Source organism: Fukomys damarensis, unplaced genomic scaffold (assembly GCF_012274545.1).
Source record: "Fukomys damarensis isolate Sample0158 unplaced genomic scaffold, DMR_v1.0_HiC HiC_scaffold_39, whole genome shotgun sequence".
In the NCBI taxonomy this organism is placed as follows: domain Eukaryota; kingdom Metazoa; phylum Chordata; class Mammalia; order Rodentia; family Bathyergidae; genus Fukomys; species Fukomys damarensis.
Genome location: NW_022900951.1, coordinates 105702741 through 105717070, shown reverse-complemented (window position 1 = coordinate 105717070; position 14330 = coordinate 105702741). Strand labels below are relative to the sequence as shown.

Genomic DNA, 14330 nt, shown 5'->3' with positions numbered 1-14330 from the left:
CCATTTTCCTATGAATGACTCTAATCTCATTCTTTATAGCTGAGTAATATTCCATTTTATAGAAAAACCACATCTCCTTTATCCAGTCTCCAACTGATGGACAAATGGGCTGTTTCCAAGTTTTAGCTATTACACACTGCTGTTATAAACATAGGTGCGCATATATCACTGTGCTATGATTCTTTTAATTCTTTTGGAAAGATACCCAGCAGAGGGATGGCTTTTGCAAATGGAACCTCTAGTCCTAGCTCTTTGAGGTATCGCCATATTGATTTCCATAGTGGTTGCACCAGTCTGTACTCCCACCAACAATGGAGAAGGGCACATTTCAGATGCCCATTTTTGAATTGGGTCTTTATATTTGGGGGTGCTGATTGTTTTGAGTTCTCTATATATTCTAGATAAGAGCCCTTTGTCTGAGGAGCAGCTGGTAAAATTTTCTTCCCACATTGTAGTTCTGTTGATGGTTTTGCAGTGTAGAAGATATTTAATAAGGTGAGATCCCAGTCGTTGATTCTTTCTGCTAGTTCCCTTGCTACTGAGGATTTGTTCAAAAAGTCTTTTCCTATGCCAATGTCTTCAAGAGTTCTGCCTAACTTATCTTCCAGCAAGTTTAGTGTTTCTTTTTTAATATTTAGATTTTTAATCCAGTTGGATTTTAGTTTAGTGCATGGTGAAAGATAAGGGTTCCTGTTTCTTATTTCCTGTAAAAGCTATTGCAGATGTTTCCCATTCAAGACTTCTGTGCCCGGTATCTTCTCCCCTTTGCTCCTCTGCTCCTCTGAGAAGGTAACTTCTTCTCAAAGAGAAAATGGAAGTTACTGGTCAGGAACTCCCCTCAAGTATGTCTTCTTCTAAGGATATCTGCATTTGTGTTAAACTTCTGTCTGAGGAGAAATGTTACCCTTCCTTTGGTCAATGTCTAATCCTTCCATACAAACACTAGTTCTTCTCTCTTCCTGTTTCCTGATGGACTTTTCCCCATGATTTATCTTTGTATTTTTTGAGATAGGTTCTCCCTAGGTAGTTCAGGCTGGCCTCAAACTCACAGTGATTCTCCTGCCTCAGCCTCCTGAGTGCTAGGATTACAGGTGTGAGCCACTATATGCAGCTTCCTCATTGTTTATCATTTTTCGGGTGAGTCATTTTTTTGTGTGTGCTTGTCAGTCACTTTTTCATTGCTGGGACACAGTGCAACACATCAACAAATTAAAGCAGGAGAGGTGTATTTTGGCTCACGTTTTAGAAGTTTCAGTCCATGTTCAGCATATTTAATCATAGAAAGTGCATAATGTAACGGTCTGGGCATAGGAAAGCTGCTCGCCTCATGGCAGCCAGGAAGCAGAGAGCCAAGCAGGGAGCTGAGAAGGGAGATACACCCTTCCAGGTCATGGACACAGTGACCCGCCTCTTCTGACAAGACCCCACTTCCAAACAGCAAGTCAGCTATGAGGCCTCGATAATCCAATCACCTTCAAAACAATAAGGCTTTGGGGCCCAGTTTATTTTTTATTTTTTAATTAATTTTTATTAATATGTGTTTGTAGTACATAATAATTAGTGTTTCTTGTGGAGAGTTGGTATGCATATATAACACATTTTAATTATTTTTACATCCCCTTTCCTCTCTCTCCATCTCTAGGTTCCTTTCTTTTTGCAAAAGAGCTAGTTCCCTATTTCCCACTCTCTGTCTTTTATTTTGCTGTTAATTTATATTCCGGATTTTTTATATAAGAGAAATGCAGCATTTAAATTTGTGTTTCATTTATTCGCTTAACATTATGTTCTCTGGGTCCATCCATTTTCCTACAAATGACTCAGGTTTATCCTACTTTATGACATAGTACTCCACTGTGTATAAATAATTATATTTTCTTTATCTATTCAACTGTTGATGGACATATGGGCTACTTCCAAGATTTAGCTATTATAAATTATGTTGGTATAAACACGGACATGTATGTCATGTCTTTGACTCTTTTGGGAATATTTATGGAGTAAAGAAGCAGTATGATTGAGGGTACGGGGAGGGTGATTGGAAGTGAAGTCTTCAGTGGTGTGTGCATACAAAATCACTCTTCATGGATTGTCGTGGGACACATGTTCAGAAAATGGCAGCATTGACATGATATGAGAGTGGAGTTTTTGGCCTGCTGGTACCAAAAGGTCACCCATCAGATACCTGAGGAATCCTGCATGAAGAGTCAGTGATTTTTGACTGTAATGGCCCTGAAAACTGTAAAAAGTAACCTAGCCACCTATCATCATAATTCATATGTCAGTAAAGCGAATGGAAGAGTGATAATACCATATATAGGTCAACTGAGTGTCCTCTAAAATTTGTGATAAAAAAAATGGAAAGAAGTAAGGGGAAGTGCAGGGGTTGAGTCAAAAGTAGAAAGTACAAGGGTTGGTTAGTATAAATGAGACTAAGCCAGCAGCGTCTAGTTATCCAAGTTGGGATTCGGTCCTCCATGGGCAGAATTTTGTTAGCTACATTCTGAGGCTCTTCTGAAATGCTGCTGAGCTGCAAAAGATACATAGTTACAATTGCAAGCTCTGCTTTGTAGTAAACGCCCATCAGATGGGCTGTGACCCATGGAGCAAGGGCTCATTTATTTTCAAATCAACACTCACTCATCCTCACACATACGTAGTAGTGCTCCCCTTCTGCACTCACATACCTGTGAGTCTTTTTCTTCCCTTGACAGCCATCTTCTTGAAAGGGTAGTTTACCTCTTCTCTACTCCCTAACCTCCTGACCACTCCTGAACCCACTGATCTCAGGCAGCTGAAACCTGTCTCATAGTTTTCGGTGATTTTCTGTCTGCTGAATTTAGGGAAGACCTTCTTGTCAGCATCTTATCTTTTCTGTACCATTTAGCACTGCTAAGTACTACTGCTGAAAACTTGTTCCTGCTTGGTTTCCCCGGGGATCCACTCCATAGTTTCACTTACCACATATATATTATTGATAAACTCCCAAATTTACCTCTTGTACCTATCTCCTGAGCTCTATACAGTATCCCTATCTAATCCATGGGTTTGCTTTCCATGACAGCAGTCATGCAAGGTCATCTGTGGATCAAAGTATTAACTGAAAAATTCATAAATGTTAGAGGGAACACATTTGCATAACTTTTATTAAAGTGTATTGTTACAGTTTTTTGATTAGCTTATTAGTTATGATAATCTCTGACTGTGCTGAATTTATAAATGAAGCTTTATAATACATGTGTATGTATAGAAAAAAATCATAGTGCATAAAAGATTCTGTAGAACCAGCTATTTCTGATAGCCACTGTTGGGAACACACTCTGGTGGACAAGGGCAGATTACTATTTTTCCATATTCCACTGCCTTCTGAGTCTTCCTACCTGAATATCTTACAGAAGTTTTTGTCTATATATATAGACACACACATACATATATATGTGCCCTCGTTCCCCACCCCAGATTGCATTCCCATCTACACAGAGTCTACCTCGTTTTCTATCATATTCATTTTATTCGCTCATTAAATTATTTATTGTTCTTTATGGCTAAGTAGTACTCCAGTGTGTATACATATCTACCTTTCCTTTATTGAGACATTTGTCAATGAGCATGTTATGAATTGTGTTATAGCAGTTTAAACTCATAAAAATCTCTTTTAGACAGTTTAAGAGGCCCAAATCAGGAACCGGAAGTTTTGTTTTATTCTTTTCCCCTTTTAAATCTCCTATAGATCTTTAATAATAAGAGTTAGAGTTTACTATCTACCATAATTAATCTCTACAAGGGGACTACCACAGTTTCCATAGCAGCCTTGGAAATAGTTATAATCATCCTTGTAAAAAATTTTAAAATATTTACCATAAATATTTTTTGGATGAAGGAATGAAAAAATTTCAGGCTTGGGAAAATTAAAGAACTTGCCCCGGCTCCTGACTGCTAATCAGGGACTGAGTTGATCTTAGAATCATCTTGGTCTAGGATTGAATTCTGCTTCTGCCATTTATTAGCAAAATGACTTGGGTGAACTTAGTAAAATTGAGGTAATTACATTTCACTGAAATATTTATTACAAGGGTCAAATACTGTATGTAAGGTTCACAGTGTAGTGTCTGACACATTGTAGGTTAGTACTCTATGAATTGGAACACTACTGTTTTTTTGTGATAGAATCTGTCTTCTAGCTATACTGATTATCTTTTTCTCTATTCATCCAGATCTTCCTTAACAGTCATTTTCTTATTCATTTATTTAACTACTTTGAACTGACCTGCAATTTAATTTCATTTTTGTAGACTCTGATGAAAAGTCTGACTTCAGATTACCTCTCAGGTTTAAACATCTTGTTATAGTACAACAGCTTTAAAACAACAACAACAACAACAAAGAGGTCCCCAAGCTGCATATGGTGGTGCACACTGATAATCCCAGCACTCTGTGAGATTGAAGCACGAGGACCATAATTTCAAGCCCATTTTGGGTCACTTTTTGAGACCCTGACTAAAAAATTTATTTATATTTATTTATTTTTTGGTACTGGGGATCGAACTCGGGTCCTTGCACTTGCAAGGTGGGTGACAAAACTACTGAGCTAAATCACCAGCCCCATGACTCAAAAATTTAAGAGGCCTGGGTATGTGCTCAGTGTAAAGGGCCTAGGTCCAATCCCCAGTATTCTCTCCCACTACAAACACACACACACACACACACACACACACACACACACACACACACACACACACACATTCTCCAGTGCTTATTCAGTGGTCAGTGCTCTTGTTGCCTTAATTTTTAGTGTATTTTGTACCATCAAATCATAAATGTCTAAGTTAGGTCCTCTAGGTTTTTAGCTGCTGGGTTAGAACTGAAGGCCTTGTGAATGCTAAGTGTATGTTTTTTCCAAGAGCTACACCGCCAACTCTTTGTTCTTATTTTCTAACAGCCTGTTTCTTAGTGATTCTTTACCAAGAAAGTTGGTAGTTGTTACTGATAGTCATTGCCTGATTGTACAATGGGAAGTAGATTTCACAGAATTATTAATGAAATACATAATCTGTAATATTAAATGTGTTACATGTTTTTACAAGATCTATCACTTTTTAGGTTTTAAAACCATTTTTGTTACGTCGTATAAAAACTGATGTAGAGAAGAGTCTGCCTCCTAAAAAGGAGATAAAAATTTACTTGGGACTGAGTAAGATGCAAAGAGAATGGTGAGCTATTTTATTTCTATTTCCATTTATTTGTGTTTGTGTATAAGAATTTGCTAAAACTTAGCTTTGTAGTAGTTTAGTTGTACATTTAATTAAAAATTACATCTTATAAATAAGTGATAAGTTATATAATTCATATGTAATAGAAAACTGGTAAGTATCTTTATTTAATCTCTGGGAAATAGCAAAGGATTTTAGAATCTATAGTTCTGTCTTTGAATTCTACGCATTGCCTTTTCATAGCTATTTAATCTGGGCAAGTAACATAGCCTGTTTCCTTTCTGTAAAATAGGGATAATCATAATTGGCTTAGGAGGATCATGTTAAGATTAAGGGAGATAATGCCACTGGTACACTTGATAGTTACTCTTGCTTTTTCCATTAATGAGAATAGTTATAGCCATAATGTTGTTGATGAAAACATTAGTGATTGTGGATATTACAAAATAGAAGCTTGAATGGTTTCATAAATATTAGCAAAACAGAAATTAACAAGGGGAGTCACAAGGAGCCATAAATGGAACATGTTCAAAATGTAACAGAAGTGAAAAGAAGCAAAATTTTGCTTACATAAACAGAATTAGATTGTATTTATAAAACATGTAAAACATAGCTCTCCAAAAAATCAGTATAGAGATTGAGTATATTGTTTGGACTCATACATAAACTCAAACCTCACTTTGTCCCTTTCTATGACCTTGAGTAAGTTGTTCAAATTCTTTTACCTACCTGAATTTCCATGTGTAAAATGAGGATGGTACTCGTACATGCCAGAGTTGTGAAGTTTTAGGGGGGTGACTCATACAAAGCCCTTGACATAACATCTGGGCTTACACTGAACATGTGTTGGCTATTACTGTAACTATATAATGTTTTTGGTCAGTTGTATTTATAGGTTTCTTTTGGCATGAATGAAGTTCTCGAAAAGACGAAGAAAAATTATTTAGCAAGATCAGACAAAAAATGACCTGTGAAGAAAAGAATAAGAAATTGAGATTGTCTTTAGCTCAAACATGATTTTATGTTGAGGACTAACTTTCAGTAAATTTTGTAGCTACTGAAAAATTCTCAGATGTAACTCTTTGAGTCATTATTAGCTGGTGGCAGTTGCTAATAATGGATAAAGTAGGAGCAAACAGGTCTGTAAGCAACATACAAGTTAAAATGTTAAACTCTTCTTTAGTTTCTTTGTTTTCAGATTTAGTCTCAAATCAAAAAAATTTTTGATGCCTGGGATTGAAGCCAGGGTCTCACATATGCTATGCACATGCTTTATCACTGAACTGTACCCTTAGTCTTCAAGTTAGATATCATGTTGTATCTTTAAACTGGAATCTAACCAGATTGTTAAGGGAAAATTTCCTCATGGAATTAACCATCGGTGATTAATTGTAGCTTACAATTTTAGGTATACAAAAATCCTGATGAAAGATATTGATGTTTTAAACTCTGCTGGCAAGATGGACAAAATGCGACTCTTAAACATTCTGATGCAGCTTCGAAAGTGTTGTAATCATCCATATTTGTTTGATGGTGCCGAACCTGGTCCACCTTATACCACAGATGAGCATGTTGTCAGCAACAGTGGGAAAATGGTGGTTTTGGATAAGCTATTGGCAAGACTCAAAGAACAGGGTGAGTAATGAATTTTAATTAGCATAGAATAAATTAATGCTGATTATTGATATATGAATAAAAATTTACACATTCATTCTCTTGATTAGCGGGCATTGTTGAGTAATTACTATTTGCTAGGAATTGTCCTACAGATTGGGTTTCAAAGATGAATAAGACGACAGTCTCTGCCTTGGAGAAGCTCATAACGTAGTGAGGAGGAATAGTTGCAAGTCATTGTGCTGAGTGCTATGATATATTGAGATATAGGGAGTTGAGAAAGTCTCCATAAAGATGATGTTTGAGGTGAGTGCTGGAGAATATGTAGGAATAAGAAGAGGAAGAGTTTATTTTGAAGGCAGAGGGAGAGTCAAAGATTTGGTTGTGGAGAGTGACTTAACAAGCGCTGTATGTTTCGAAGCCAACCTGATAGCAGCATGGAGGATCTACTGAAGATGAGAGACTAGAACCAGAAGACTAGTTGGGAAACTATTGCAGTAATCCACTAAAAGATTACATGGACCAGTCACTTATCTTTGGGACAAAGTAAAGGCAGACACTGAGTCATTTCAACATGCGTGGAGCATTTTTGAAGACTTTAAAATTGCATAACTCAGCAGATATATAATTTTATGTAGCAACCCTTCATGGTATGTGTGTGTGTGTCTGTGTGTTTAGTGGAGTGTTGATGTGCTATATATTCATATGTAACATTTTATAACTTTGAAGTCAATTTTACACAAGGTGCATAATTTACTTTCCTTGGTGAAATGTTTTAGGTTCAAGGGTTCTCATTTTCAGTCAGATGACTCGCTTGCTAGACATTTTGGAAGATTATTGTATGTGGCGTGGTTATGAGTATTGTCGACTGGACGGACAGACCCCACATGAAGAAAGAGAGGTGAGGAATAGAAAATAAAACAAGACTTCAGAAATGAAAGTTTAATTAAGCATTGTTTTTCATCATTAGATTGTTTTGAACTTTTGCCTTCTCATTAGCTAAGGCACATTGAATTTCTCACTGCCACCTCTCCAGTCTCCAGTCTGGCTTCCATCCCACTAACTCTTTACAAAGCATTCTTTCCAGGGTCTTTGAAGACATATTTATCTAGAGAGAACTGCGTCACTCCATCCTTATCTCTTCTAAGCACTGCTATCTCTGACCCTAAAGTTTTCTTCTTTGGATTTGAATCCTCCTATAGACCCTTGCCATTTGGACCATTGAATGGTTGAGATTTTTCTGGTTTATGAGCAACCCTTAAGAGTCATGAAATGTAGTAATCTGTAAAAAGAATAACTCTGGTCTTGAAGGGCTTTTGTAAAAAGTTAAATAGGACAACATATACATGGGTGCTTATAATAAATTTTGGATCTCAGCATACTAAAAGATTGGTATGTAGGAATGAGTCATTCAGCCACTCAGTATCCAGTATCTTCCTCAATTCTGGAAATTCTTATAGGGCTTTAGATTATTCCTAATCAATGTCATGGGTCTAATGCATTTTAAGCCCTTTAAAGCACTTTTCTTGGGAAAGCTTTGCTGATTTATCTTGTTTTCTGTGATCTTGTAGGGCTCTGTTTTTTACTTCTGTTTTAAGTCTGTACTTATGCTCTGGGAAAAAATTCTTTATGGTGTACTGAAAAATGCACTGCACGTGGTTTCAGATGACCTGAATTTCAGTAACACTAGTTTGCATTGTATGCAAGCCATTTTATTCTCTGAGTTTCTGTATCTTTGACTATATTGTAAGGATGAAATTAACACTTAGGTTCTTTACTTCTGATGATGTTATGAATGTCAGTGGATATAATGGGTACAAACACAGTTTTTAAATTACATAGTGCAGTGCATGGAACATAGCATGAACTGTACTGTACATAGGTTTGTTTTGGCTTCAGGGCCTCTTTTCTGATTGCAGGATTCTCTACCCATTTTCTTCTCTTTCCATAACTGTGACAGGCACTCTGTGTCTTGCATGCTCTCTTTTTGAAGCCTGGTTGTAGCAAAACTCGGGGCTTTCTCATATTAAGGATTTTCTGCTAGCCACAGTAGGGAAATGGCCGTGACATTTACACTTAAGGGGACATTTCAAAGCATACATTACTTTCTGCTGTATAGCTTTTTAACTCTCTCTAAGATGGTGATTTGAAATCTTAGTAGGCTTTTGCTGATTTGTTCCTGAGAACTAATTTCTCCAAATCTACATTAAGTATGGCCTCTCTAGAACCATTTAAGATGACCGTTCTCTCTAGAATGTAAAGGAAACCAAGGCAGAAAGGTTCTGACCTTACTTCTGACTGCTGTCTCTGTGCATTGTATCTAACTTCCTCTGGTTCTTGAAAGTTCAATTAAAGTCCTCCCTTCAGAGATTTTGAATTACATGTATTGAATTTAAAATCAAAGGCAAAATCAGAGCCATCCACTTTTTCTTGAAAATGCCCTGTTTTTCCATTATGTTGTTACCCACAAGATCATTTCATCTCTCTTCCCAACAAGAAGGGGAAAACTACATTTGATTCCTCACTCTGATTTTGTGTAAGCTGTAATGAGATAATTTTTATCAATGCTCAGATTTGTCCTTTATGCATTACTACAGCAAAATTCAGGTAGCTCAGCCTCTGTTCATCCTCTGACATAATTGGCCCCCTCACTTTTTTTAAGAAAAGGAACTAACATTTGTCAAACAACTATTATAAGATAGGCAACTTAAAGTTCCATTTGAATTATTGCAGTAGCCAGGTGAAGTATGGTATAATTTTCTACATGTGCGACTATGTTTCAGAAAGGTTAACTGCTTTCCTGTAATCATAGATGGAAGAAAAGGTAGAAATGTGTGTCATACTCTGGTTTTTGCTATTTCTTCTACACCAAGGTGCCTCTCACTACACTGTGCTGCTTTCTGTACTGCCCCTTTGACATGCTGTACTGACTGTGGCACTCAGGGTCATCTTCTCCTCCTATAGCTTTGACCATGCCAATCTATTCCTATAAAAAAAAACCTTCCTACCTTCTGTGATTATATGAGTAATATAGAAGTGCTGAAGAAAATTTGGAAAAATGAAGTATTTCTGGCTAATCGTTTTATGAATAGATGAAATACATATAAGTAGTTGATATCATATTTACTGTAAGGTTCAGTATACTGATGCTTTTTACTCAAAATGATATTGTAGTTTTCTTTGTTAGTAAAAAAAATCATTGTAAAATAATTTTAGGATAATATTTCATCCTGTAGATATGGTATACATAAGTCATCCCCTTACTGTTGATTGCTTAGGTTATTTCCAGTTTTTCACTATTATAAATAATGTTACAGTGAAAATCCTTACACATAAATTTTTGTGCTCATCTCTGATTATTTCCTTAGGATAAATTCCTAGAAGTGGAATTACTGGGTCAAAGGGTATGAACATTTTTAAGACTCTTGATGCATATTGCCAAATTGCTTTCCAGAAAGTTTGTACCAATTTAAACTCCCAGCAGCAATGTATGAGAGTGCCCGTCGCACCGCCCCCTCGTCAACATTGAGTATTATCATTTTTTTTAATTTTCAAAAATTGGTATTATGTTGTTCTAGTTTGTATTTGATTACTAGTGAGATTGAACATTATTTTAGTCTGTTTCATCTGTTTGTGTTTGTTCTGTGAATTGTTCATTTTTGGGGAAATAATTTTCCTATTATTAACATCTCATTAATCTTTAAGATTCTTTACTAAGTACCCCTGGAATTGACTGTTCAATTTTCGTCTTATTTTATTGTTTGTTTCTTGTCATCATAGTGATAAAAACCTTATCTTTTTACTGTGCCCCCTTTTCTATTGCTGATTCCCATCTCTAAACTTTGTTCTCTCTTGGTCGATCTTCTAAACCATATCTGCTGTATCAGTCCTCCATAAACTAATGGGAATGAAGGTGGGATTTCTGATATTTTACTCTCCAGATACATTTCTGTTCTTAACCAATTAGGATATTTTCGCTATTATTGTTGAAAAAGAATATAAATGAATTATTACTTGCTTAGTTAAATTTGTCTGTTATTGCTCTGTCTCTATTATTATAAGCTCTTAAAGATCTTCATTTAATGTAGTATGTTTTCTGCAGCCATTCCAGTATAATATACAGAAATATGCTTAAATATTTTGAAGATGGATGAATATTAAGAAAGAATGCTATAAAATGTATAAATATTTTCTATATGCATGTAAAAATTATTTTTGAGACACTGGTAACACAATTTTTCCTTGTTTTTACTTTTTTATCAACTAAAAAGGAAGCAATAGAGGCCTTTAATGTTCCTAATAGTAGCAAATTCATCTTTATGCTGAGTACCAGGGCTGGAGGTCTTGGAATTAACTTGGCAAGTGCTGATGTGGTCATCCTATATGATTCAGACTGGAACCCACAGGTTGATCTGCAAGCTATGGTAAGTACTCTTTAAGGATATCAATACTTTATCATAGTTCCGAATATTATTGTTATTACATAGCATAAAGTTAATTTGTGATTAAAGGATAACAATTTTTGGGAAATTTTGTAAAAGTTAGCGAAGATTATCCTGGAAATCAGTTGCTGTGCTAATTGAAAATAAAAAAGAAATGAAAACAAAACACACCTCAAATCTTGGGTTGTATTATAAATTAGATGTGTTATTTTTTCCCATTCCTGAAGACTGGAGAGAATACTAACATTTTATGGTAAAGAAGTGTAATTTCAGAAGTAAAAAATGCGAAATTGTTGTGTATCCAAATCCCAAGAAAAAATTGGGACAATGAACTGTCTTTTTGGAAAGACTGAAAGGTCATACACCAATGAGGTGGAATTTATAAGTTTTTTTCCATTTATAATAGAGAATTTTAAAATAATGACCTTTAGGATATTTAAAAAGTATAATCGTTACTACTTTAGCATGATTTCAGACTATCTGTTCTATATAACTAAGTAGTAGTAAGCTACAGTAAGTTACTGATACTGAACTAGAAAACCTCATGGCGATATTATTTCCTTAGAAATATTGAGTACAGCCAGTCTTTCCCGACTTACTGGTTGGAGTTTAAAATTTTAAGTGTGTATAGGGTATTTCCTTTTAATGTGCTTTATTGATGTACTGTGTTACTGGTTTCTAGCATTTTATATTTAGTACTAGGGTTATTTTGAACCCTGTTTCTTTAGTGGTTTTTCCCCCCTCTACTACCCTCCTCCCTCTACCTATTTGCTCTAGCAGTTTCCATATTTTAAAATCACGATTCCTAGGTTGCCAGAAGTTACCACCTGTTTCATTTGCCAATTATAAACCATAGGCTCATTCTAGACCACTTTGTAGTAAGGATATTAATATCCCATTAATTTTTACAACCTTTTGCTACATATCCCTGAATTGCCTTGGTAAACGGAAAGAACTGCTTGATGATGAGATAAAGCAGACTTTTGCCGGCATAGCAACCCCTGCTATCTACTTTATTCTTTGCTTATACAACTCGTTGCTAGCTTGGAAGATGTTTGTGTTTAGTGGCTTAAAGTTACTTAGTAACTCAGTACAAAAGTTTTTGCTGTCTCTTGTCCTCATTTTAAATGGGCTTTGCCATTTGTCCTTCTTTACGTTTCTTCTTACTGTATAATATTTGCATTTTTCTTTGTTCCCAGGGGTCTCTGGACATGCTTAACATTTATCATCCTTCTTTCAAAAGTTACAGGTCTAGTGAGATGAACTAATTTTATTTTTAGTATTTTATAGCATATGATGGCTATACTCTAAATTTTAGGACTCTTTCTATTAGGATCGAGCACATCGTATTGGCCAGAAGAAGCCAGTACGTGTATTTCGTCTCATCACTGACAATACGGTTGAAGAAAGAATTGCAGAGAGAGCTGAGATAAAGCTGAGACTTGATTCAATTGTCATACAACAAGGTATTTATATGTATAACCTTAATTAGATGGTTTTTGCAAAAACAAATTCCTTTAAAGGAGATCACTTATAATAAAGATTTACCAAAATTTACAAACTTAGAGAAAAAAGTTGGTTGCAAAATGTTGTTTGCAAAATATTCATTGAAATCTTTCTTCCTAATTGAAACCCTTGCATTAAGTAAATGGGGTAGATGAACATAAAGAGCTTATAGTTGAATGTCTCTGGCATGCCTTTTGAAGTACCTGATATTATTTAGCAGTTAAAATGTTTAGCTATACCATACTTTAAACATATATTTTAGAGGGTATATTTGCACACAAAGAAATTTGATCTGAAAAACAAAGTTGGGACATGAAAGAGAAGTTTCTCTCCTGGGTCTTAATTGAAGGAAATTCATAGTGTAAAAGAAAATATGGTAGGAGACACACTTACACGGCTGTCATTAGAAAAATAACTAAAACTCACTGATGTTTTCTTAACAAAATTGCTTTATGTATGATTTAATGTGATAGTGCCTGATTAGAACTATTAAGCTATGCTTTCTTTGAAAAAAATTGAATATATGCAATTTAAATTTTTATTATAGGAAGACTTATTGATCAACAATCTAACAAGCTAGCAAAAGAGGAAATGTTGCAAATGATACGTCATGGAGCCACCCATGTTTTTGCTTCTAAAGAAAGTGAGCTGACAGATGAAGACATTACGACGATTCTGGAAAGAGGGGAAAAGAAGGTTAGTTAAAATAGCACTTTGTTTTTCTGATGAATTGCTTCAAAATCAAAATATGTTAACATACTTTCTATGTTTGCACTGTTTGACACTACGTTTCAAATAACTCATGTTCTTTGTGAGAACCGGTAGATTTATTTCGAGGGAAACACTGTGTTTTATTTTATTTTTATTTATTTATTTTTTTGTTGATAAAGACTAAGCACCAGAATTTAAAATGAGGTTACTAGAAACCTCCTGCTTATTGAAAATAGTGCTTTTTGACAATATCATACCTAAATCACAGGTAAAATAATTGTATCTTAAAATACTCTCCTTTGTGCTAGATTATAATTAATCTGATACTATTTTATTTGAAAATCTTTGGTAAACATTGTATAAAATATTAAAACATTACTTGTGAAAGCACCACAAGTTGTTTCAGAACATCACAATTAATGGACATTTTTTATGCAAACATAAGCAAAAGTACACGAGAAGTAAGAATCTCCACGTACTCATTATCCATTTGCAACAATTTTCAGCCAGTCCTATCCATTTATGTCTCGGGTTCATTCTCCTCTTTCTTGGATTATTTTGAAGTAAATCTCAGATATGTTATGTCAGCTGTAATTATTTCACCAAATTAAAATACTCTAAAATACGAGGACTCTTTTGTTTTTATTTTTTATTTTTTGGTTTTTGAGACAGGGTCTCACTATATAGTTGAGACTGATCTGGAACTCACTGTGTAGCTGGTCTCGATCTCACAGCGATCCTCCTGCCTCAGCCTCCCAAGTGCTGGGATTACAGGCATACGCCACCACACCTGGCTAGGACTCTTTTAAAAAATATAATCATTATAAGATCTCACAGATCCTCCTGCCTC

At 35.3% G+C, this 14330-nt stretch overlaps 1 protein-coding gene across 7 annotated transcripts in view; it reads left to right on the top strand.

Annotated features, from left to right (window-relative positions):
* The window catches only part of Smarca1 (SWI/SNF related, matrix associated, actin dependent regulator of chromatin, subfamily a, member 1), a 72537-nt gene that overhangs the window by 20207 nt on the left and 38000 nt on the right, over window positions 1–14330 (top strand). For 5 of the 7 annotated variants that reach the window (XM_010608023.2, XM_033760319.1, XM_033760321.1 and 2 more), the window contains exons 9-15: window positions 5098–5207; window positions 6616–6842; window positions 7601–7722; window positions 10190–10225; window positions 11093–11245; window positions 12597–12729; window positions 13317–13465. In XM_010608023.2, coding sequence (XP_010606325.1) covers window positions 5098–5207; window positions 6616–6842; window positions 7601–7722; window positions 10190–10225; window positions 11093–11245; window positions 12597–12729; window positions 13317–13465 — 930 coding nt within the window. The remainder of the gene's footprint in view (window positions 1–5097; window positions 5208–6615; window positions 6843–7600; window positions 7723–10189; window positions 10226–11092; window positions 11246–12596; window positions 12730–13316; window positions 13466–14330) is intronic. The other 2 variants (XM_033760320.1, XM_010608022.2) reach the window with 1 other exon arrangement.